Here is a 26760-nt window from a genome sequence, read left to right on the forward strand (position 1 = left end):
AAACAAGTTCCTCCAATCTTCTGAAATTATATGGGTAACATAACCCACAATTTCTGCTTCAGGAATGTGTATTTCCCATTCGTTTGCTACACCTGTCCAAAATTCTAATCACCCATGAAAACCAAATTCAAATCTCACTTCATTCATTCACGTTTTCAATCAACCACTTATTCATTCAACAAATAGTTACTGAGTACCTTTTATGAGACAGACACTATGTTAAGATACCAGAAAGCAAAGCAGACCTACATTTATCTATTATATACCAGTCAAATAATCACACAAATATTTCATTATAAACTAGGAATTGCTATGAAGGAGAAAGTGCTATGAAGGAAAAGGAACTTTGACAAAACATAAGCGAGGCATCAAGAAACACTCCTTTGGTGATCCGCTGACTCAGAGAGATGTAATTCACAGGCTCCAGCCTGGAAGGTGGAGGCTGCCAGGCAAAGCTGTCATCAGCCAAGCCCTAGAAGCACGAGGACACCAGCAGGCCTGTTTTAAGGTACCTGCCATGCTTCTTCTTCGTTTCCCTGTTTATGTGGCTGCCCTAAGTCTTAGTTGTGGCATGTAGGAGCTTCAGTTGCAGCATGTGGGCTCTAGTTCCCAGACCAGGGATCAAACCAGGGCTCCTGCATTGGGAGCCAGACGTCTTAGCCACTGGACCATCAGGTAAGTCCCCACCTGCCGTTCTGCTTCATATGCTATACCTGCTCGATCGGTCTTGTTCCCTCCCCTCACCCCAGCCTCATTTTACTGACAGTTACCTGAGAGAAAGGACGCAGAATGTGTGAACACCCGCGGGAGATGCTGAGTCACATGTGTGATACCTAAGGAGACTGTGCTTATAAAAATCTCCCAGATGACTCTGACACGCAGCCGAGTTTGTAAAGTATACGCCCAAACTACCTACTCAATAAATATGTATTGATATAATTATCTCACTTAAAATCTATAAGTGTGGTCAATTGTTTCCAAAACTGACCACAATAATCCCAAGCATGCTGCATGCCCTTCTGCAGTGTGACTTTGACACTCTGCCCTGTAAGAGGTGGCGCCCATGTCCCCTCCCCTTGGATGTGGGCTACATTGTGTGACTTATTTTGACCAAAAAAATGGGGCAGAAGTCTCTGTATGAAACACGGGCCTAGACCTTAAGAGGTCCTGCAGCTGCACTGTGGCCCCCTGGGAAGCCAAACAGCACATGTAAAAGCCGCCCAGCCTGGATTAATGAATCATGAGAGGCCGTGAGAGAGAGGGACCTCAAGGAGGACAACCAAAATGTAGCAGCCAACAGCACCAAGGCCCAGACACGTGAGTGAAGTCATCTTGGATCACATCAGTGGAGCAAAGCGGTACGTCCTCCTCCTCTGAATTACTAACGCACTGAATCACAAACAAAATGTCATCTGAAGCCACCAAAAGTTTTAGAACGCTCTGTTACACAGTCATGGATAATTGACAGTCAGAAATTCAACGCTCTTTCAGCAGTCATTCAAAGGTTTCCCAACTTTGATGATCAAGAAACTCTTTCTCATATTCATTAAAATCACTCCTTCAATTGAAGCCCATTTCCTCTGAAATCTTTGAAGTACAAGAAGACCAATTAATCAAAATCCTCCTGGCAAAAACTATTCTTGTACTTGAAGACGGTAATCAGCCACCCCTCAGCTCTTGCTTCTCTAGGCTAAAATCTTTTTTTTTTTTTTTTTACATATAACAATAAGGACTTTTTCACAAACTTTTTAATTATTTTTATTCCTCTCTTAAGTATGGGAGGACCAAAATTGGATCCCACATGCCAGTATAGACCAGAGGTTATGTCCCAGCCCCTGATGGTTCCTCTTTTTATAATCAAATTCCACAGTCCCACATATGGCATGTTAGTCCCCCAAAAGTTGTGAATAAACATAATCATTTACTGGAATTAATGTGGAACTCCTTCTGTTCTTAACACTCAGCTTATCCCATTCTGTGATGACTCCCTTCACTCCTCAACCTGGTCTGACACTCCACTATTGAGTAGATTTTAATAAATTCTAGATATGTGAAGCACAACAGAAAAGCTTGGGAGGCTGGAGTGGGCGTACCATTCCTTTGGAACAAGGTCTCCAACCATGGTCCAGGCCTCTTCCAGGCCAAGCAGGCTCCAGGTACCTCCTCCATCCACCCTGAAGATGAAGTGACCTTACAAAAGGATAAGGCCTTCAGCACTCACCTACTGAGCAAAGGCTCCTTTTCTGTCCGGGCTTCCCTGGTGGTGCAGTGGTAAAGAAACACCTGCCAATGCAGGAGACGGGTTCAATCCCTAGGTCAGGAAGATCCCCTGGAGAAGGAAATGGCAACCCACTCCAGTATTCTTGCCTGGACAGAGGGGCCTGGCAGGCTACAGTCCCTGGAGTCACATATATGGACATGACTTAGCAACTAAACAACAACCACCTTTTCCATAGAACCCAAGGTATATTTAACTATAAAGAGAGAAGCCAGGCGCTTACAGCAGTGTAAAGACATGTTCCCCTCTGAGTCTTACATGAATGTGTGCTTCAGTGTCAGAAGTGGCTTTATAATCACTGAGAAAACAAGCATAATAAAGCCTTCCCAATACAGGGTCTTATAGGTATCAAATAAAATGACACAAGGGAATAATTCTGTAAGGTACTATACTACTTAGGTGATGATCTAGAGCTAGGTTTCAGGAAGTCCTATCAATCTTCAAATTAATTTTGGATGGTTACCTGAGGGTTCCAGGTGACATATACGGAACAGACACTATGGGCTCAAGTTCATTAAACAGGAACCAAAACCACGCTTTCTAACTAGAGAGCTTATGGATTTTCTAATACTGCCAAGTCTAATAAAGATGTTTAGGCTAGTGGTTTGACCTTGGGGATCTACTTCAGCCACTGTCTGATGGTGCTAAGCTTTAGGTCAAGGACCAGGTTCAGTGAAGGAATTCAACAATCCAGCAGAAGAGACAGGCTTTGCTGCAGAAGTTCAAATAAGGAAGAACTCTACCAGAGGAAGTCAGGGAAGGTGTAATATATGAACTACATCTCCCAGGGGATGACTAACTTTGCCTGTCAGAGAAGGAGGGACCCCCTAGGAAAAAGCAGTGTCCTAAAAGGACGTGGTACAATCAGGGACTGGAAAAATTAAAAGGTCAGTGAGGTTGGAGAAAGGAGAAATGGCCGGGAAAAGGAGAGGGAGGAAGATAAAACAAGTAAGAGTTAAGACTTCCCTGGTGGTTAAGAAAGACTCTGCCTTCTAATGCAGAGGGTATTGGCTTAATCCCTGGTTGGGGAGCTAAGATCCCACATGCTACAGAGTATACAGCCAAAGAGTAAAAAAAAGGAAAAGTAAATAAATTTTAAAAATTAAAAATAAAACAAGCAAGAGTAACAGGTAGGGTATGGTCAAACTGTAAAGGATTTTACCTCTCCAGCTAAGGAGGAAACAGGGACCCAACGCCACTCTGACATCCTGAGAATAAAAAGATTAGATTTGGCCTTTAGTAACACAACTTTCATAGAAGGCAATGGCACCCCACTCCAGTACTCTTGCTTTGAAAATCCCAGGGACGGAGGAGCCTGGTAGGCTGCAGTCCATGGGGTCGCTGAGGGTTGGACACGACTGAGCAACTTCACTTTCACTTTTCACTTTCATGCATTGGAGGAGGAAATGGCAACCCACTCCAGTGTTCTTGCCTGGAGAATCCCAGGGACGGCGGAGCCTGCTGGGCTGAGTCGGACACGACTGAAGCAACTTAGCAGCAGCAGCAACACAACTTTGGCAACAAGAAATGAGAAGTACTGGAGCAGAGGAAGATGCAGGGTGACATGACAAAAGCACATAAGGTCTGATAAAGCTCTGAATCAGAAGTTACAGAAGCAAATTCCTAGAGGCAAAGTATGTAAAATGTGACATCATTGTGTAAGAGCGGGCAGTATCTGTAACCCTGGCAGAGAGCAGGCCCTGCCTAAGAGTGTTCACACGCAAAATTTTAAGCTTCAGGGCTGGTTAAGCAAAATATCTAGTTTTTGACCTCTGATAAATGAAAGCAGTACAGGGGAATGAAGAAAAGACATACATCAAACAGCACTCCGATATAATCGAAAGGGTTGAGCAACTATAGACTTAGCATATTTAGAGACGTGAGGCATAAGGAGAATGAAAGAGGAGGGTCTGGTGCATATAATCAACAGACTTCAAACACACAGCAACATGAGCAGATAACAGATACTGGGGAGGGGAGAAAAATGACTTGTTCTATACATGTTGAATTTAAAATGGCTTTTGAATGACCCTGGTAGCTTTGAATGACCCAGCTGGACAGAGCCTGGCAAGATTTGTCAAGCTGGTATTACTTAGTCATAAAAAGGAACACACTTGACTCAGTAACTAATAAGGTGGATGAGCCTAGAGCCTGTTATACAGAATGAAATAAGTCAGAAAAACAAATAACGTATATTAATGCATGTATGTGGAATCTAGAAAGATGGTACTGATAAACCTATTTGCAGGGCAGCTATGGAGATGCAGACATAGAGAACAGATTTGTGGACACAAGAAGGGAAGGAGAGGGTAGGACAAACTGAGAGAAGAGCACTGAAAACTATGTATGCAAAATTAGATAGCAAGTGAAAATTTGCTATAAGACACAGGGAGCTCAAAGCCAGCACTCCATGACAACCTGGAGAGATGGGATGGGGTAGGAGATGGGAGGGAGGTCCAAGAGCGAGGGGACGCACGTATACCTATGGCTGATTCATGTTGGTACATGGCGGAAACCAACACAATATTGTAAGGCAATTATCCTCCAATTAAAAACAAATAAAAATTTTTTAAAAAAGACTTGTCAAGTTGGAAGTAAGGATGTGAAGTTTGGGAGACACAGCTGGGCTGGTAAGGCACACCGAGGACAGACAGCTGAATTCATGGACCTATCTGAGGTCTTTAGAGGAAGCGGGCGGGAGAAGAGGGAAAAGAAACCCAAGACAGAGCCCTGGAGCATCTCGACATTTATGGACTAACCAAAAGAAAATGAGAATAAACAATGGAAGGATGCTCTGGAGCCTCAAAGCCACAGGAAGAGGGTTGCTGGGGGCGGGATAAAAAGAATGGTTCGACAGTGCCAAATGGTAGGCAGAGATTAAGTGAGATGGAGGCTGAAATCAGGACCAGGACACTGGGTCTGGAAATTAGGAGTTTCCTTGCAATCTTCAGGAAAACAGCAACAGGGTGATGGGGACAGAAGTCAAAGTAAACAAAAGAGTTGCTAACAGGATCAGAGCTGAGGAAGCTCAGTGTAGGTTCATGGTCATGCTCCCCTACCTGAGAACCAAACCTGTGCCAAGCACACTGGATATAATTCTAACAAAATTGGTGCTGCTTTTCAAACATATCCTGTGATAGAGGGAAACACAGGGTTCTCCTGAGCACTCACCCAGTCTTGGTGAGTAAGAGGAGACTTCCCAGAAGTGCTTTCCAGGCTAGAGCCAGTTGGCCGGCTTATGCTGGGTCAGGGTGTCTCAGAGAGGGCTTGCTTTTGCAAAGGCCTGAAGTAAAAGAGAACACAGACCCTGCAGGGGTAACTGCAAGGAGCAGGGGCAAACTTGAAGAGGCAGATGGATTACTGCCCAGTGATGAGGCTGGAGCTCTATGAAGTTGAGAGGTGAAGAACAGGAAGGAAATCGGGCAGCAGTCTGAACAGTGCGGGAAGAGGGGAGGTTCTTCGTAACACGTTGGAAACGGCCTGCTAAGATCGTGTTCTCTACAATTCAGTAGTCTCGGTCAGTAAGCAGAAAAGCAAATGTGTCTGCCCCTCTCTAACAATGGGTTATTGTGACTAAACTATTTCTTACAAGACACAGAAAGAACAGAGAATACCAGAGCAAAAGACAGATAAAGCTGTAAACCTAACATTTTTTATTTCTCTGAGGTTATATAAAAAATGGTCTTATTAGGTCCAAAACCACATCCCAAACAAAATGAAACTTTTCCCTCACGTCCCCTCCGAAGAGCTCAAGGACTGACTTTCAGACAACCAAATCAATCTGGTGTTGACTCACATGTGAAGACTAAGGCTCACTCCAGTTTCTGCTGCAGCTCGGTCTAGCTCATGACACTCAAGAGAAAAGAGTCTGGGGTTACCTGCTTTTGCCTATTTCAAAACATGGCCAGGGCAGCCAGCCAGCTGCCTCTGGTTCCTGCCGCTGCTGAGGTCTTGAGCCCTGTTGAGATGAGATCATCTCGGGAGCCAACAGCAGCGGCTTTCAGGCAGTGAATGGTGCTGCCTGGGGACGTATCTTTGGTAAGCAAGATTGCAACAGAGCAGGCGGTTTACCCAGGGCAGTGCTGACTCATGCCAGGCAAGACTCTATTTCCCAAACAACTCAGCCTGAGCCAACCGCAATCAACTGCAACCCAGAAAAGAAGAGGTGCCCCACTGATTCTTTTTTTAAATATAAAGCCGGTTATCAGGAGGCAGGTGGACCTATTCCCAGGCTGCTGATCATCAGGGAAGCTCCTGCAGCCAGTCACCTTCTGAAATTTCACCTGAAAACAGCCTCGGGGCTCAGGACAGCAAGATTACTGAAATTCTGCAGATTACCCCAAGAAGCTGATAAGGAAGTCACTTCACGTTTACAAATTGGAGCATCTGGGTCAGAGGACTGAGGGAACGTGCCCAGTTAGGGCTAGCTGGTCAAATCATTAGAGTGAATTTTGTCAGTTCTGACCAGGCTCGTTGCTCCTTCCCCACCAGGCCTTCTTTGACCTCTCTGACTCTGGAGACAACTCATGTTCTCTAATTAACACAGATACACGGGAGGGTTGTTGTTGTTATTGTTGTTTAATCAGCAGCCACATATTCTCTATGCTAAAGCTAAATTATCCACCATCACACCTACTAGATGTTTAAGGAACCATAGGAGGCTATGAAAATCACATTAACACTTACTTCTAAAAGAAAAAAGAATCCTTAAATTTATGGCAAGTCTCATTTATTGGTCAGCTTATTAAAAAAAAAAATGGATTCTAGAACAACTGGCTCATCAACAGCTATTAATTATTATTGAATTTACCCTGACAGGCTAGAACTGGCAGTGGTGCTAGAGAAAGAAAACAAAAGATGAAGTCCTTGCTTCCCCTGTGTGTTCACTTGACAAGAAAGAAACCAGAGTTCACATCAGATCCTTCTGTTCCCTGCTCCAAATTTCCCACAGTCATCAGCTATTCCTCAGCATGGACTCTCAAAGCCACCACACCTAGCCTTGTTCATCCCGTCAGGTAGGTCTCTCAAGGCATCGGACTCTGTAGCTGCCAATCCAGTCTGTCCTTCAGTAAACGTTAGGATTCATTAAAATGTACACATAGATTGTCAGAATTAGGGTTTCAAAAACTATGCTATTTAATCCAATTCCTTTTCACGGAGCTAGTTAACAAAAAAAAAAAAAGTATTTATCCAACTCAATGTGCCTTAATTACATTATTCCAGCAGGATAACCATGCTGGGCTTTTAGAAGGTTTTATAAAATGTTCCCTCCTTTATTTCCTCCCCCTCAGTGTTCTCCTTTTTTCAGAAAATAGCTGTGTTTAAAGAAGTTTTCCTACAATATGTGTTAATTAGTCTTTCCAATGACAGAAGCATCTTTACAGCAGTCGACAGCCATTATCTCATGGACCACACTTTAAAACATATTTCTGTCGTGGACGATAAGTCATAAACATCCTAAGATGGAGTAGCTCTCAAGGTACACAGAGTAGAGACAAATACGGAAACAAAGACAGAGGACTGTTAGACGCTCTGACTCACTCTGTATCAGCAAACTTTAAATGAGGAAGGGAAAGTCCAGATGGTTCTGTGCCCAGGAAATAAATGTAAACGATGTGAGGAGCAACAGAAGCATGGGAACTTCCTAATTCTAAGATAAGCACCGCTCAGCAGGTGAAGAGGGCCGTCTCAGATTACCCTTTCCCTCTGTGGGATTCTGCACAGTTCTGAACAGTTCCCCCAAATATAACCACACTCCATCCGCGTTCCCTCTTTTTATCGGGAAAGGCTGAGAATTACAGATGGACAACTTTAAAAAGACACTACATTTGGACTAATAGCTTCAGGCACTTGAGATTTTGTAAGGTTAAATGGAAACTCTAAGAATGTGAGACTGGGGGACCTCCCTGGCCATCCAGTGCAGAGGGCATGGGTTTGACCCTGGTCAGGGAGTGAAGATCCCACATGCTTCATGATCAAGGAAACAAAATATAAAACAGAAGCAATAAAGACTTTTAAAAAATGGTGCACATTAAAAAAAAAAATCTTAAAAAAAATGAGCATATGAGACTGTGTGAGAAATAAGCAAGATAATTGTGGCTTTGTGCTTAAGTTCTTTCAATATACTATCTTAAAATTCAGAGCAAAAAAAGTATATATATAAATAAAAAATAAAACCCAAACAAGTAATTCAGCACCCAAGGCACTATAGGTTTACTTCTGATGTGTAGTCATAAGAGATATTTAATATATGCATGTGTGTATGTATGCATTTGTGTGTATGTACATATACACACACACTCTCTCTCTGCAAACATCCTACCCATTGTTTTATGTGAACAGAAATATGTAATGTCATTTATAGCCCACCTTTGGTTTTTTTTTCTGATAGATCTTAACATTTTAAACAAGCAGGTGTCAAAAGAATTTAAAATACTCATTTCTTAGGATTCTGCACTCTTCCAAATCCATAGAAAGTTACCAAATATGTACAAAAAGATATAGAGGGGAACTGAAATGGGAGCAAATCAAGGAGGTATTTTAACTTTATCAGTGTTTGAATGCTCTTTTTACAACAAGCATATATTCAAATATTCCTCAGCTAATTGCTGAAGAATTGATGCTTTTGAACTGTGGTGTTGGGGAAGACTCTTGAGAGTCCCTTGGACTACAAGGAGATCAAACCAGTCAATCCTAAAGGAAATCAACTCTGAATATTCATTGGAAGGACCGACGCTGAGGCTCTAACACTCTGGCCACCTGATGGAAGAGCCGATTCATTAGAAAAGACCCTGATGCTGGGAAAGATTGAAGGCAGGAGGAAAAGCGGAGGACAGAAGATGAGATGGTTGGATGGCATCACCGACTCACTGGACATGACTTTGAGCGAACTTTGGGAGATAGTAAAGGACAGGAGAGCATGGCGTGTTGCGGTTCATGGGGTCCCAAAGAGTCAGAAACAACTGGGCAACCGAAAAACAAATTTAAAATCCAGTTTAAAGTTTTAAATTGTTTACTGTTTACAAACTACTTGAATCTTTTCCCCTTCTCTTTCCTCTCCACGCACCCCTTTCACCTGCTTCCCCATTTCTGGCGTCCTAAGTAATACTGCACATTTCCTCTTTTTAACAAAATTAATCTTATTTATGTCCCCATCCTTCTATTTTTTCCCCCACATCCTTTTACCAATTGAGAAGACAGTGAATTGATAAACCAAAATTTCCAGGAACCAGTGGCTTTCCTACTTTGTTGATGATTAGAGACATTGACAAACTCTAATCCTGGATGTTTAGGAATCTCATAACTCCCCCCCTTTTTTTTCTTTAGAGTACCTACTCTTCAAAAAAGACAATGAATGTCAACCAAATAGCAATCATCTAATAAATCACAGAAATTAAGCATGAAAAATGAAGAGGACTTGAGGATACTTAAGAATCAACTCTAGGGGTACTTGGGAATCAACAGGGGTACTTACTGAAAAGTTATCACTTCCCAATCCAGTCTCTCAGATACTCTGAATTAGCAGAAGTGGAAGGAGGCCCCAGAACGGGAATGTTTAGTAAGCATCTCCCTTTCCTAAGTGACTCTGATACAAACAGCCCTTGGGTCATGTTTTGAGAGACAGGTCATAGTTCTGTTCCTCAAGCGCTGTAAAATAAAGCGTGTTTCCTTTGGTAGTATTGTTACCACTCCCTCCCCCAACCCCCGACCCCCACCAAAGACCCCCAAACTGAACAGGAATCACACAGAGCAGGTCTTAGACATTAGTCCCCTCACCCACAAGAACCATCAAGAATATAACAACTGGACTTCCCTGGTGGTACAGTGGATAATAATCTGCCTGCCAATGCAGGTGTTCCATCCCTGTTCCTGGAAGGTTCCACATGCCTCAGAGCAACTACTGAGCCTGCGCATTCTAGAGCCCATTCTCTACAGCAAGAGAAGCCACTGCAGGGAGAAGACCATGCCGAGAGAGCAGAGAGCAGGCCCTGCTGGCCACAACTAGAGAAAACCCATGCACAGCAACGAAGACCCAGCACGGCGAAAATAAATAATTGTTTTAATAAGACTATAAAACAACTGTATTTATTTTGGATCAGTATTTTCTTCAAGCCTCCAGAGGCAATTATCCTAACTACTCTTAAGGATCTTCGCTGTCACCCACAGCCCTGTTAGACGGGGACGTTTTCACACCTGGGATGCAATACAAGAGGCTTAATGGAATTTTTACAGCTGTGAAAATTAAAGTTCACTTGGCTCAACAGAACAGTCAAATACAACAAAGGAGAAAACCTCCCTGAAGGCATGGGTTGAAAGGAGAGGCTTTCAATTTTCTGATGAGGCAGTTTTGCCCAGAAATTCAAACCATGAGGTGCCAGAGAGCTCATATGTCTTGCAAGTACCCAGATGCCAACTTATCACCACAGCATCAGCCGTCGCAGGCCTTCTGTAACGTTTGGAAGCACAACCCTGTGGGATAAGATGGCCTCTCCTGGGAGTCAGAGACTGTCGCCACAGCAGGGATCTTTCCATCTTGGGGCCAGAAGGACCAGGCAGTCGGTCCCTTTAATCTTTAAAGAGCCACTTTAGCGTCTGGATATAGGGCCCGACACTGAATGAGGCTCAACCCGCTGGCTTCACAGCACTGTGCTACAAAACCACCCGCGAGCTGCAGGAGGGTGTGGATGCAGGCCAAGCCTGTCCCCGCGGGTACAGCTCCCACAGTCTGTTCTATAATGTAATCTGGGCACTTTATTATCCACTGCGGCGTAATACTTCAAAGGACAGGAAGGTATCCGATACCAAGGGCGCTGCAACTGCCTGCCTCGGGCACAGTGAAATACCGGGACTGAAAGAGGAGCAAGACCACAGGAAGGAAGACTCCAAAGCTGACGGGACACAGTCTGACGACCTGACGACAAGACTGGGAGAAAGGAAGTCTGCGACGTGACCAAACTGCTATCCTGGACAGCTCTCCTTAGAAACCTGGCAACACAAATCTTGGACATCACTGGATGGGTGTAATTTTCTATACAAAGCTATTTCTTAATTTTTTTTATCCCGCTGAGCTGCTAATACAGAAGAAGGGCAGGGAGGGAGAAGGCCCCTGTCATCAAACTCCATCACCTAAGCAACCCCAATAGCTTCATAATGAAGTGACTGGTAAACTCATGTCCTATTCCCCAGGAGCCACCCTCTCAGAACAAAGATCCTATAATTGAACTTTGAAGATTTCCTTAATTCACAACTCTTTTTTTTTTTCTTTTAAAGATATTTTTTGGGAACTTCCCTGCTGGTTCAGTGGCTAACACCTGGGTTCGATCCCTGGTCAGGGAACTAGACCCTACATGCCTCAAGGAAGACTGAAGATCCTGCAGACCAGTACTAAGACCCAGTGCAGACAAATAAACATCAAAAAAAAAAAGATTCTCTTGATGTGGACCATTTTCAAAGTCTCTATTGAATCTGTTGCAATATCGCTTGCTTTATGGTTTGGTTCCTTGGCTCTGAGGCACGTGGGATCCTAACTGCCTGAACAGGGATCAACCCCCACTCCCTGCATTGGAAGGCAAAGTCTCAACCAGTGGACCTCCAGCAAAGTCCCCAGATTTCTTATTTACTCTGTAGCTCTGGATTCGTCTCTTCCCCAAATACACATCCACATATTCTCTCTCTCTCCTTCCCCGGCCCATCCTCTTCTCATTCTGTCTCTCCTTGCTCATGCTCTGCCTCCACTAAGTCAAACTTCCTAAATTTTTCACCCGGGTTTCCACTAAAAATTCCACCAGATAAAGTTACCTTCCTTCAGCTTCCTAAGTCTAGAGGACCTTTGTTGACACGTGATTCATCTGGATGGGTGATTGCTAAGCCATGCAGATGAGATTACCTGTTCACCTACAGTTACCCTTCATACTGGCTTCTGTAGGCTATGGAAATAAAAAGGGTAAGACTTCACAGCCCGAACGTCCCATCAAGGTAATCAAAGTAATGGAAGAGGCAGAGAAGACAGAAGGAGAGGTTTCAAAACAAACACCGAGTTGCACATCTCACAGCACTTAAGAAAGCGCTCCATCTGACCAGGAGCCAGAGTGGACAGATACCCAGAGGACTGCACACTCTCTTAATGGCTACTGCACTCACAGGTCTTGCTTCCCTCAAGGCTCTGCAAGAGACCACATCAAGTCAGACTTGCACTATTTACAACAGACTGGGGAGACAGAGCCCAACACCTAGAATTCTAAGGATTTACTTGCAAATAAAGCCACACACTTATTTCAATTCAAACTCAAGTAACAAGGAGTAAAAGACATTATTTGGGTCTTTCAAAGTTATCACTCTCATCTTATTTACAATAAAACAAAAGGAGTTAGAGAAAGGAACCCAAAGTTTTGTGGTGGCTCAGACATCTGTTTGCAATGCGGGAGACCAGGGTTCAGTCCCTGGGTTGGGAAGATCCCCTGGAGAAGGAAATGGCACCCCACTCCAGTATTCTTGCCTGGAGAATTTCATTGACGGAGGAGGCTGGTAGGCTACGGTCCATGGGGTCGCAAAGAGTCGGACACAACTGAGCAACTTCACTTATTCACTTGAACATTTAAAAAAGAATCACAGGGCAAAATGCCTACAACATACCATCCATGGAGGGGGGTGGGGGGATCAGTACAGGCAGCAGGTGGAGAACACACACAGAATACATACATACATATAGAGAGAGACACAAAACACAGTTCAAAAGCCTAGAGCCACTCAATAGGAGTTACTTTCGGGAGGGGTGAAGGTTTACTCTCTGTTTCCTACATACACTTTTGTGCAATTTTAGTACTTAAATGAGCAGCGTAAGCTAATTAACATTATCAGAAATGAAGTAAATAAAGTTCCTGAGATCACTGGACAAAGAAAATGAAATTTGAAGGACAAATTGTTCAGAACAATTTGAATAAGTTCTTAGGGCCATTCTGGGCCAAATTTTCAGCATATTTAAGGCTGCATTCACTGGGGTAAACCTGTAAAGAATTAACAAGAATTCAGTGTTGGGACAGCAGTTGGTTTGTTCATTTGTCATTCTGAGGCAGATGCAGAGATGTGCCAAGTCCTGCCAGGTAAGGGGGAATGTGAGTCTCATGCTCATGGTCCATGCCTCCCCCAAGGTTAGTCTTGGTTAGTCTTCCCTCTCTTGAGGACACCAAAGTGAAAGTGAAAGTCACTCAGTCCTGTCCAACTCCTTGCGACCCCATGGATTTTACAGTCCATGGAATTCTCCAGGCCAGAATACTGGAGTGGGTAGCCTTTCCCTTCTCCAGGAATCTTCCCAACCCAGGGATTGCACCCAGGTCTCCCACACTGCAGACGGATTCTTTACCAGCTGAGCCACCAGGGAAGCCCAAGAATACTGGAGTGGGTAGCCTGTCCCTTCTCCAGCAGATCTTCCCAACCCAGGAATCAAACTGGGGTCTCCTGCATTGCAGGTATGGATTCTTCACCAGGGCAGAGGATTAAAAAGGTCAACAGACCACTGACCACTGTCCTGAGACACAGCCACACGGAGGGCTAACCACAACTCAAAAATCTCTGCTCTCTGTCAATCAAATCAGTTTTACAAGCAATCTGATGAATTTAAAAACCAGATATGCTACTTGTTTTAAAAAGTTTAAAAATGGGAACAATACCAAATGCTGGCAAGGATGCAGAGAAACTGGATCTCATACTCTGCTGGTGGGACAGACTGTAAAATGGTACAGTGCTGGGCAAAATAGTTTGGTAGTTTCTTTAAGAGACTAAACATATACTTACTCTGAGACTCAGCAATTACAGTCCCGGGCACTTAACCCAGAGAAATTAAAACCTGTATCCACACAAATACCTGTATACAAATGTTCATAATGGCTTTATCTGTAACAGCCCCAAACTGGAAACAACTCAAATGCCCGACAATAGGTAAATGGTTAAAAAAAACTGTGATACATCCAAGGCATAGAACACAAACTTATGGCTACCAAAGGGGAAAAGGGGCGAGGGAGAGATAAATTAGGAGTTTGAGATCAGCAGATACAAACTACAACATGTAAAATAGATAAAACAAGGTCCCACTGCACAGGGCACAGAACTATATTCAGTATCTTGTGATGAACCATAATGGAAAAGAATATATACATATATATATACACACACACACACACACACACACATATATATAAGCTGAATCACTTTGCTGTACACCAGAAATGAAAACAACATTGTAAGCCAACTATACTACAATTTAAAAAAAATAGTGACCCATCCATACTACTTAGGCTATTTAGCAATAAAAAGCATTATTAAATACAACTAAATACAACTTGGATAGAAGGCGTCATGCTAAGTGAAAAATGCCAATCTCAGAATGCCACATGTTGTTACAATTCCATTTCCATAACATTTCAGAAAGGATAAAATTATAGAGATAGAGCACAGATTACTGCCAAGGCTTAGAGATGTTGGGGGAAAGGGACGTACGTGACTATAAAGGTGCAATTACTAGTCCAAATATCCAACCACTATGGGGAAATAAGGAAGGCGAATCGTTTGTAAGGCAAGTGTATTTCATATTATTCTGCTGTCCCTTCGACCCAGAAATAAAAAAGAAGAAAAGATTCTTTAAGTGTGGGTTGGTTGCTGGCTCAACCATTTGAAGTGTATCTCAGGTGCTGCCTGTGCCCCATCCCTCCCGGGGCTTTATCAGAGCTTCCCCGGGGCCAGAAGCAAAGAGCCAGGAGGCAGCAGAGGCTACCCACGCAGAGTGAACTCTCACCGCAATTTCAGCTCAGCGTGCGGCCCAAAGTGCCCTGCTTGAACTCAAAAGCACCAGAGAACTACAGCAATTAGACAAACTGTGAAAGATGTGGTTACCAGATCGGGTAGGCACCCCACATGGGACAGGCTTCTCACTACAAATAGCCTTTGCTACAAAAGTCTCTAAAACATGAGGGTGAGGTTGGTGGAAAAAATGTCAATGATGCTTCCTCTGTGATTCTCTCAGCCAGTTATCACATGTATAGAAGCAGGACATACGCCTCAAAGGACACAAGCCTCAAGCTCAAAATTTTACTTTCTGTGCTCATCTGGGCTTCTTCCTGAAAGTGACCTACCACCATTACTCCACCATCACTTACAACACAAGAACCCTTGGGGTAAAATTAGACATAAGGAGAAGTACTGGATGGTTATAACGACCCAAGTCCTCCGTAGGTGGGCACACAGCCCAACAACATGCTATTCTACTAAACAGTCACTAACTAGGAAAGAAAAGGCCCAGGGAATCAATAGTCTCATCATAACCACCCCCTACCCATCCCCACCCCAGTGAGAAAGACGGAGTTTGTTCTAGAGATGCTTAAAGGAAAAAAAAGCCGGACTTAACTTAGACACACGTAATACCATTCTCCCATTTCTAGGTCTCCCAACTAGGCAGGAACAACCATCGACATTCTGGAACCAGAAACACAAATTGTTTCCCAAAGTGTTAAACAATGCTTGTCCAAAGGCCCCAGTAGAGCTGGCAGTTTAGACAGCTGTGCTAGGAGCCACAGAAGCTGCATTTTGTAACTAGTACTGCTTCTGAACAATTGAAACTTTCTCCAGAGCAAAGTCCAAACACAGGGAGCAGTGTTCCTCGCAAACATCCAAACAGTTCCATTATTGTTTAACCACCAAAATAACAGCCCTAATCATCTATCAAGTTTGACATTTCATCCAACCAAGCAATTAAACCAGGACGCAACCCATGGATGGAGAGGTTTTCCCCCCTCTCCCCGCTCCAAATCAACACTCATTTTTACATTATGGCCACAAAAACTAATCACGCTTGCTCCTATTTATAAAAGGGTTCTAAAAACCAAGCACTCTGAAGTGCCTCAAAGAAACGGCACACCCTTAAACATTTTCTTGTACCTTATAAAAATATTAGTTGGCAATAGACTGGATAAGCACTTCACAAAGCTGGTCCTTCACCACAGTTTCAGAAGCACTAGCTTTTCACTTACAAAAATGCCAACTGCGTCATTTATTGTTCTGAAGGAATCAGAGCATTCTTGCCCTATTCTACAGCTTCGGATTTAAGGGCAATTAGAGAAATCAATGTGCTTTCCAGGTGGCGTGGTGGTAAAGAATCTGCCTGCCAAGCAGTTTCGATCCCTGGGTTGGGAAGATCCCCTGGAGAAGAAAAGGGCAACCCACTCCAGTATTCTTGCCTGGGAAATCCCATGGATAGAGGAGCCAGGCGGGCAACAGTCCATGGGGTTGCAAAGAGTCAGACAAACACGACTGGGCATGCACACACAGGTGAGGAGAAACCAATAAGGAGGTACACCCTGGTGTAATCTCATGGAAACAGTACCCACTTAGACTCAACAGACCTCATTGCTGGTCTGCAAGATCCAACTAACGGAGACTCTAGGTGAACTGGAGATTTTTTTTTACTTCCCTATGCCTTGAATTCCTCCTCCACAGAATTTTTAAAGGCAGCCCCCCAATATCGGCATTTCTCAACATTGTTCATTTTTTTTAATGTGTGGTTCCTTCTGACAGCAATACTTTTTTCAAGTGTGGGCTGCAGATAAGCTACATCAGAATCCCCAGCTTCATTCCCAAATTCCCAGATTCTATAGCTGTGGGCTAGCAACCAGGAAACAGCAGTTTTTATAGGGACCCGACAGCAGTTTTCATAAGTAACAGGAGACTCTGATACTTACGAAAACTCTGATCTACTGCAATAATAATCTAATGCCTCTAAGAATTTTTTTTAAAAAGGTCACGATTTGAGTGTAATCCCTGATAAATTACTTTAGGTAAAAAGTATTTTTTAAATCAGTATATTAAAACTTACAGAAAGCGGACTTCCCTGGTGACTCAGGAATGAAGAATCCACGGGTTCCATCCCTGATCCAGGAGAATCCCACATGCCAAGGAGCAACTAAGCCCATGCTCCACAACTACTGAGCCTGTGCTCTAGAGCCCAGGAACCGCACCTATTGAGCCCGTGTGCCACAACTACTGAAGTCCTTGCACCCTAGGGCCTGTGCTCTGCAACAGGAGAGGCCACTGCAAAAAGAAGCCCCTGCAACCCAGCTAGACAGTGGCCCCCACTCGCAGAAACTAGAGACAAGCCCATGCAGTCATGAAGACCCAGCACAGTCAAAATTAAAAAAACAAAAAACTTACAGAAATCATATTTTAACATGCTTTTATATCAGTAATACGTAGCAACAAATTTCAACTTTTCCCCATTAGGGGGAAAAAAAATGCTGTTTGGTTGGGAAGACCAAATGTATATTAAGATACATGTCAACATTTACAGGCTATGGTATCAAGATCTGCTTTCTTGACATGATACTCAGAACTCTCAAATTGTACCAGTCCCCTTCCAAACAAAACTAGTGACTTATTTTTATGTCTGTGCTGTTTCTGAAAACCTGAGAAGAGAGATTTCAGGCAGCTATTTCTGAGCATTTCCACAAATAACAGTGCAGGTGTGGATAGCTGGTATCTCAAAAACCAAATCAGATGTAAATGTCAATGTATTTTCATTTTTAATATTAGTTTTGGTAGTACAGGAGACATGGTGATGTGCTGTACAGAAAAGTTTATTCAGACAAATAAAATTTAGGAACCTGATGACGAGCATCTGGGGATGAAGCTGCAGAAGTATCTGCTGCTGCTAAGTAAGTCGCTTCGGTCGTGTCCGACTCTGTGCGACCCCATAGACGGCAGCCCACCAAGCTCCCCCGTCCCTGGGATTCTCCAGGCAAGAACACTGGAGTGGGTTGCCATTTCCTTCTCCAATGCATGGAAGTGAAAAGTGAAAGTGAAGTCACTCAGTCGTGTCCTGGACTGCAGCCTACCAGGCTCCTCTGTCCATGGGATTTTCCAGGCAAGAGTACTGGAGTGGGGTGCCATTGCCTTCTCCGGCAGAAGTGTCTAATACCCCACGAACTGGCTGGTTCACGTCACTATTCCTCAAGCTGCCAGTCTGCAACTCTGTCACCAGTTAGACAGCTGGGAAACACTGAACTAGATCAATGGGCGTGGGAGTGATGACTCAGAGTCACCTGGAGTGCTGGGTCCAACCATATGGTGAGGGAGGTAGGGAGGGCGGCCGTGCCCTTGTCAAGCCCTCTGGAAGCACTGGGGTAGTCCCTCCCCACCCGCTCTGCAGCAAACACTGGCCAAGGTAAACTTCAGATGTGACACAGGATGACTATGCAGGTTTTTCCATCGGTATAGGACAAAATGACCAAGAATGGCACCTAAATCTAATCATGCTCAAGAGGTAGAGAGTCAGACAGACGTGAAAGAAGGCCCAAGAATTCTCCTAGTCCCTCAGTTATTCCCACCCCACGCTCCCAGCACAAAATTTTAACCCCTAACTGTTCCTCTGCACCTCCATAAAGTCCAAACTGCCCAAACCACGGCTGCTGGTCCGCAAAAATCATTCCCGAGGCAATCCTCCCTCTTCCTGAGAGACATTCTTGATTAAGGATTCCTCAAACTGGCTGAACAAAGCTGCACCCACTCTCTCCAAAGCCCTGGAAAACACTCCACTCTTTCCCCAAATCAGAACACTCCTTTCATCCAGCATTTTCAAATAAAGGCTCACCCTCTAGTGGATCTTCTTCCATGCCTTGAAGATAATAATTCAGCATGATCAGGAGATGTAATTCACTGGCTAAGGAACCACTGACTCAAGACCCAGGAAAAGGTTGGAAGACAACCTAAGATAAGGTCTGGTTATTTCTAAAGCAGATATCTTAATCAGGAAGAAAGTTTTGTTTGTTTGTTTGTTTTAAAGGGGGGAGGGGGAAGTGGAATTCACAGAAATTGCTGGAGGGACAAGAAGCTTTCTTATTGTATAAAATATACTGATTCATATGCCTTATCAGGACTAAGACTGGAAAGATTTTTCAAAGTAAACAAGAAAAAGCCGGGATGGGAGAGGAGGCTGCTCTATTTCCTTAAAAAAAGCTTTTCTTCTAAATCTTTTAACATAATCCAGCAGTTGGAAACAAACAATAGCGCTGATTACCAACTAATTACGTTTAACCACTGGGGGTGGGGGTGGGGGCAGCAGAGCCTCCAGTAGGCCTAACTTCCTGTAAATTTCAGGATGCCTAGGCAGTATTTCATCAAAGTGGATCACTACAGTTAAAATGTTTCAGCAAATCAATCTGGCTCCAAGTGGTCCAAATGGGGTAGGCTTCCCCTACCCTGAGAACTGGCCTGGTGGAAACAAACGGTTGTCCTAGGAGACCTGACCACTGCATGCATGCTCAGTTGCTCAGCCCTGTTCCTCTCTTTGTGACCCTATGGACTGTAGCCCGCCAGGCTCCTCTGTCCATGACCACTCACTCCACAACCCAGAGATAATGAAGCCGTGTTCTTACATGCCGTTCTAGAAAAACCATGTGAAGGTCAACCTAGGAGATGTAGGCTTAATCTGTAGCACTGGAGAAGAGGCAGCTTTTAAAAGTCAAGTAACACCAGCTCAAAAAAATTCTGTAAAGTTCAAATTCAGCACATGCGTGCTAAAAGAGGCTGAGAGAGCCAAAAGATTTTGCTTATCTTTTTACAGGAGAGGACAATGGAGAAATTACCAGACCAACGTCACTTTCCATTCAGAAAAAAAAAAAAGTTAGCAGGCTTAACTGAGATAAAAACCTTCATAGGTCATAACTCCATGAAATCAGCAGCCTAGTGAGAATCTCTCCAAGAACGCTGTAGGAAATTAAGTGCGGATTAGCGTAATTAAATGTAAAGTCTCCTTGAGAGCGACTTCTGCTCCTGAAGACTACAGCCATCCCTGTGAAACGCATCACAGCCTTTTCACTTTCACATCAGGTCTGCACACGCTATGATCTAAAAAGAAGAGAGTGGTGATTTGAGGAGAGAATTAATACAGCTTATCAGAGAAAACCACTCCATTCTCTAGTCTTCGCAAAAGTTCACACGCTCATGTAATGTACTGTAACTGTAATATACTTAGGGGTTTTCAAAAATTACACACATTTCCTCAAAAGAGATATAGTAAAAAATAGAATCACGGGGTAAAGGCCAAACATTGTCTCATCTGAATGCTTGAATAGCCAATTATGGGTCTTAATACATTAATTCTAAGAGAGAAAAAGAGACTATTACAGGAATGTTGAGTAAGACATCTTCAAAACTGCACCCTCGGGCCTAAGTCCGTTGGACTCACAGTAAAATCACCCCCTCAAAAAAGCAGTTTTATGCAAAATTTTGTATTTTAATTTCCCAGCTGCCAAGAGAAATATATAAGGAGCAGAAATTAAAATAATTATGTCAGCTGCACAGTGAACAAAACTTTAATTGTATTACACACAAGTTAGACATTGCCGAACAACACAAAGGCCGTTAAGGGCAGAAACTTCTTCAGAATATAAATGATTCCCAATCAATATGATCAGATTCACACATGGAAAAATCCAGCCAACATCCTAATTCAATATAAAAAAAATGAACGTAGAGTATAAGAAACAAATCTCCAAAATGGCTTAAAATCACTTGGTCATTTACATATGTTAGATCATTAATAGGTCCTTTAAGCCAGTATTGTACTAATCAGCTTTTTTAACCTCCTGCCCACAAAAGATCCTATTCATTTAGCTGGGTGGACAGGTGTTAGCAACCAGCAACCTTTTTTAGCCTCAGAGTTCCAGCGGCCTGATCTGCGATTACTGTGGCCATGATTGGCAAGTCGAAAGGAAAAGGCAGTTTAGAAAGAGGGAAAGGGAAGAGAGAGGGAAAGAAGAAAAAAAAACAAAAAGGGAGGTGGGGGGAGGAAGATGAGAAAAGAAAGGGCTGTCAGGTGCTATTTACAGCCCCCCCCACCCCCATCCAAGCCTGGGAGCCTGAGTTGAGCTCCTAGGCTACGGCCCAAACACTGGAGGCAGAATTTGGATAATGTCATGAATTTATTCCCACAGACAGTCATTCTGGATATATGCCTACACTCCACTCGTTCTAAGAAAAAAATTTTTTTCAAGTATCTGTGACTCATTCCTCTTTACCATATTCTCACCTTCTTGAGTCCTCACTCTTTCATATGTTTTCTAAAAGAGCTGACCGAGTAGATATTCCTGGAAGGAGACAGGGGGAAGGCTGGATTTCGAGAGATATCTGAAGCCTACGGAACAAAAATCCTCTGAGACGAGAACGTTCATTGAGCTCCATACAATGTACAAAGAAGAGATTTGCTCTCTTTTCATCCACTGATCAATGCCACCAGGTTATTATTTTCATCTGGCAGATGAAGAAAAGGAATCCCACAGAGGTTAAGTGATGTGTCTAAAGCACCCGCGGGTTTGATTCCTGGGTTGGGAAGATCCCCTGGAGAAGGAAATAGCAACCCACTCTAGTATTCCTTGGAGAAGGCGATGGCACCCCACTCCAGTACTCTTGCCTGGAAAATCCCATGGATGGAGGAGCCTGGTAGGCTGCAGTTCACGGGGTCTCAAAGAGTCGGACATGACAGAGCGACTTCACTTTAACTTTTCACTTTCATGCATTGGAGAAGGAAATGGCAACCCACTCCAGTGTTCTTGCCTGGAGAATCCCAGGGACAGGAGAGCCTGTTGGGCTGCCATCTATGGGGTCGCACGGAGTCGGACACGACTGAAGCAACTTAGCAGCAACTTAGCAGCTAGTATTCCTGCCTGGCAAATCCCATGGACAGAGGAGCCTGGCGGGCTGCAGTCCATGGGGTCACAAAGAGTCAGACACAATTTATGGATGAAACAACAACGAAAGAAGCCCAGCCAGGAGGTGGAGGAGCTGGGGCTCAAAGCCAGGTTTGTCTCTTTTCTAAACTGTTACATTTCCCCCAAATTTAATTCCCTAACATATTTAGTGCCCCATTCTGCTTTAACTCAGAGGGTTCTGGATTTCACCTTTTCTTCCTTCCATGAACTCGGCAAAGGATCTGTGACTAAATTTTATTGCCTATTAAGCATCCATCATGTCCAATAAGCGCTTCAGTTAATGTAGAAATGAAACATCTGGCAAACTGGCTTTATTTTAAAATCTTACATACAGAGGCAGCTCTCTGTATCTAAGACCAGGCAACTCTCCTATGCAACACTGATCAGAACTAGATTTGACTACTCATTCAGTCCTCCAGTGGTTTCCACATTATCATTCATTTGTCCACTCAGGAAATACAGGAAGCTACTCTCCCAACCCTCCCTCATGACTCCTGACAGATAATACGGTAGACAGGGCCCCTCTGGAAAGTAATTTACATAAAAGTTATAAAAGCTCTTTGTTAACTGTCATGACTCGGAAATGGACTATTCTAGCAAATCAAACATCCTGAATAACATAATGACGCTTTTAAAGGGACTACCAATTTATAAAGAATTTCAAAGCAATGCAACACTGGTTCCTAAACCCGGTTGCAGATGAGAATCACACGGGGAGCTTTTTGTAAGTAGCTGCCCAGAGTGGCTTTTAAAATACAGATTCTCGGTCATCACTTATCCACGCAAAACAAAAAGAAAAAAAACACTTCAGGAGGTGGAGCTGGGAAATCTGTATTTTAAAGAACCCCTAAGTGTCAAAACTGCTATGTAGCGAGCGAATCTTTTAAGGAGTGGCTGGCTTTGGGAACTCCTTGTAATAAAACTCACTTTTTAGTTAAAAAGGCTAAAGCTACACCGAATACAATGTGACCTTCTTTTGATGATTTGGGAGATCTTGGGTTTTCCCGTGCCTCTGGGTCATCATTCACTAGTCACTGTACTGGCAAAACCAGAATAGAAGAAAAGGTTAAGAATAATCGTACTGGTAAAAAGCTGGAAAAACCAGCTTTTGTTTTCCTATTAGATTTTTAAAGGGCTGATTTCCCCCAGAGGAAACTCAAGATTTTTATGCTTGCCTTGAAAAAGGAAAATGTTTAAAAACAGGTAGATTCTCTTAACGCTCAACCGCTCCAATTCTGAACATTAATGGGCCCAAATGCATCAAACATGTGGAATAGTCACCCTGAACTAGAGAAAGCAGAGAAACTTCATGACAGTCTTAACAAAGATAAAGGAGGATAATGGGTTTAAGCTAAGAATGGCATCATGAGGATTAGATAAAACCACTGCCCTGACCACAGCAGATAAATCCTGGAAACTGGGAGAACTAAAGTCTTTCAACACGTAAGGCCAATGATTCCAACCCATCTAGGACCGCTTTCATGTAAGATACAATAGGATACTCTATTAAGAGCCCAACAGGTTTTAGGGGTTTAAAACTCCAAGTAATATAAACTCACAAAACAAGAAAGGGACCACACCATCTCCCTACTGAAGGAATGGGAATTTGTGATTGCCTACAAAGACTGTCCTTCAGATCGCCAGAATCTTTCTAACAGAAATACAAGTCACACCTACCAATAATCAGTAACCAAACAAAAATAATAACCAGTAACTACTACCAAACAATAATGAGGAAGCTCACACCTCACGGCTTCAGCAACAGCAATTTAAACTATGCATTCTCATTAAACTCTAAATTATAACTCAGTTCTGTATTGCAGGTTATGAGATTTTAAGGTGCAGAGGTTAAATCTTTCCTCTCAAAACCTAAACCCTATAGCCAGTACAAGTTTCATACAAAAGTCTCTAATCTTTTAAAACAACAGCAGTATTTATTAAAGGTTCTAAGAATAAAAAATCAAGGTGGAATTAGTTTCCTTAACACTCCTTGGGTTTACAAGGGTGTTTTCAGAAAGTTCTAGGCACAACACATTTTGTGTACTAAACATCACAATGGACAGGTAATTAGGGAAGAAACCGTACCCTTTCTTTGTTATTGCTGCTGTTTGTCTTTTTAAATGCTGGTCACTGAAAATGCTTTTTCCACTGCTATCTTAAGATAGTGCTAAGCAGAGTGCTATCAACTGGCTTGGTCATGAGAAAGTTTTGAAAACAAATTAATTTCTAACCTTTTTGAGAACAGCTCTCTTTTTGTGCATGTTATTTTAGCAATGGGTTAAATTAAGTCGATTTCAAAGATTTACAATCCCTGACCCTAAGGTAAACAGTCGGGATAACAGCTATCTTCCTGATCAATATGGAAGTTTCTAGCGGGCTGATCTTCCTAAACAGACATTAAAATGTGTGTGTGCGTGTCCAAGATTACACGGAAACCTTCTTCATGCACAATCAAGCTACTACAGTTAGGCCTGCCACATCAAACTGTAACTGTCATACCCAATGTGCAAACTTGAGAAAATAACACCTCTAAATAAACTGCAATTTATGACTTGTATTCTGAAGTCCGGAATTATTAGGAAATACGCTATAGAGTTTCAGAAATGCTTGCCATCATCTATTTCCTTGAATGTGAGGCAAAACAATCAAGAAAAAAGGATAAAGAAGTCGTCAAACCTGAAATCCCCTGAACTAGCTCCCAACCCTAGAATTCCATACACAAACTCGGCCAGCACCGTGTCCCCTGCCTGCTTCCATTCCTAGAAAAATGTTCCCATAAGTGGACAACCTTGGCCACACTATCTTGAACTGTCACTGGGAAAACAACTACTCCCCACACAGTTGCAGCCAACAGAGGGTGACAAGAGGTGTCTGCCTTCCAAACCATCTGTAAAACGGGATGGGCAAGAAACTTACTTTCTTGGAAGGCCACACAACACCTGGGGATGTTTGTTCCTTACGTTCTGGTGGCCTTTAGCCAGGGGGCAAAGTGACAGTTGTGGGTGAAGCCCTCTGTCGGAGCTAACAGTAACTCTTCCCTGGGGTAGACGGGGAGGAGCATAGTACACTCTTCCTTGATTACACAAGCAGTTTTTCCCCTAGAACAAATGACAGGCCAACAGAAAGGAAAAAGTATACTGTTGTTTCTATCTTCAGCCAGCCTGACATCAAGCTCTGAGCAGACAGAAGCCTGCGAGGCTGTGGCTCCCCGGGTCCAGCACTCTTCCCCGTGTCTGGTTAAATGTCTCGTGGGCAACCCAGCTGCAGAGGCCCCACCGTTCCTCTCCGTCTTGGCCACTGGCGACCTCATACAGGTTACCTCAGGGGAACAGAAGACAATTTCCACCAGGGGCCCCTAGGTGGGGAGGGGGGCACGTGGGTGGGAGAAGCATAGCCCCAAACTTCTCCATCGAGCCTCCGAACTCCAGCCTCCAAACTCCAGCCTCCACCTTCTTCCGAGAAGCCCGCGGGGCTCCTGCCCTGGAAAGTAGGGTCAGGCTAGTTCCTGAACGCAGGCGGCCGCGCGCACCTGCCTCAGTTTCCTCTGCTTCAAAAGCCGCATCTTTCCCCCCCACCCCCACAAGCCAACTGAACCTGCCGATCGGGTAGGGCGTTTGGAGATATATGATAACCACGGCTCCCGTTAGTGCCCCCACAGGTGAAGTGCTTCCGTGAGGGGCACTTTTTAATGGGACAGGTGCGGGCTACCTTGAATGCGCAGACTTTTCAGCGACGGAGGGCTTCCCCTCATCCCCTGTGGGCAGCGAGCGTCTCAGGCCGCACCCCGCACAGAGGAGGCACCCCCCGCCCCCACCCAGGACCACAGCCTGGCGAGACCCCGAGGCCGAGCAGCGCTCCCCCACTCCGGACTCCCCTAGAAGCCCAGCCTAGGCCAGGCGCCCCGCGGACCCCAGCGCGGGCGCCGCTGCCTCCTCACCTGTCGCGGCCGCCTGCCCAGCCCCGCACCTGGGAGGGGAAGGGGAGGGGAGAGGAGGGGCCGGATCCGGGCCGCGGGCGCCTCAGGCAGGGGCGCTGCGGGCTGCGCCGTGGCGGCGTCTCCGGGGCTGAGGGGCGCCGGGGGGCGGTCGCCACATCCTCGCGGGCGGCCCCAGGAAGTTGGCCCCCCCGCCGCCCCTCAGCCATCCCTAGCCGCCGGGGCCGGTCGCTCCCGCCCCTCGCGCAGGCCCCGCCCTCGCGTAGGCCCCGCCCCTGGCGCGGCCCCGCCCCCTCGGGAGCGCGCCGCCGCCGCTCCTGCCGCGCCCGAGCCACCATAGAGAGGCGGGAGGCGCGCGGCGGACCAGAGGGCGGCCTCCGCACGCGCGCGCCCCCTGGCGGAGCCCCGCGCCGCGGGCGGCCGACCCCAGCCCACGAGCCTGAGCCCGTGTGTATGGCGGTCCTACTCCGCTGTAGGGGCATCTACTGCTTCCAAGTCGACGGGGGTCACCGCACTCTGCGCGGGAGCTGAAGGGTCCAAACTGTGGTCCAGCTTGGAGAGCCTAAGCAAGCCCCGGAACATCTCCCCGGAACTCGTTTCAAAAGAAAATTTTGAAAGTTGCCTCACTTCCATATCCCATTGTTCCTCACCACAATGGCTATCAGCAAGTGATGGCTCCCCCAAATTACAATGAAAGAAACCCAGGCCCATCGCGGTTCACTATCTAATTCAAGGTCGCATGGTTGGGAGCTATTAGAAGCCAGATCTGAAGGACATCAAAACCCATGTTTGTCCCATGC

The 26760-nt window shown here is 44.6% G+C and overlaps 1 protein-coding gene across 5 annotated transcripts in view; it reads right to left on the reverse strand.

The window, feature by feature from the left end:
* RFFL (ring finger and FYVE like domain containing E3 ubiquitin protein ligase) overlaps positions 1–26188 on the reverse strand; it is a 76191-nt gene extending 50003 nt beyond the window's left edge. Inside the window, exon 1 of one of the 5 annotated variants that reach the window (XM_055577278.1) lies at positions 25964–26188. Coding sequence is in view for 2 of the 5 variants with exons in the window: in XM_055577276.1 (XP_055433251.1) it covers positions 18909–18954 (46 nt within the window). In the remaining 3 variants the exon portion in view is untranslated. Of the gene's footprint in view, positions 1–6156; positions 6211–18908; positions 18976–25345; positions 25575–25963 lie in introns of those variants that run through there. The other 4 variants (XM_055577280.1, XM_055577276.1, XM_055577277.1 and 1 more) reach the window with 4 other exon arrangements.
* Between the last annotated feature and the right edge of the window lie 572 nt (positions 26189–26760).

The sequence above is a fragment of the Bubalus kerabau genome, chromosome 4 (assembly GCF_029407905.1).
Source record: "Bubalus kerabau isolate K-KA32 ecotype Philippines breed swamp buffalo chromosome 4, PCC_UOA_SB_1v2, whole genome shotgun sequence".
Lineage (NCBI taxonomy): Eukaryota > Metazoa > Chordata > Mammalia > Artiodactyla > Bovidae > Bubalus > Bubalus kerabau.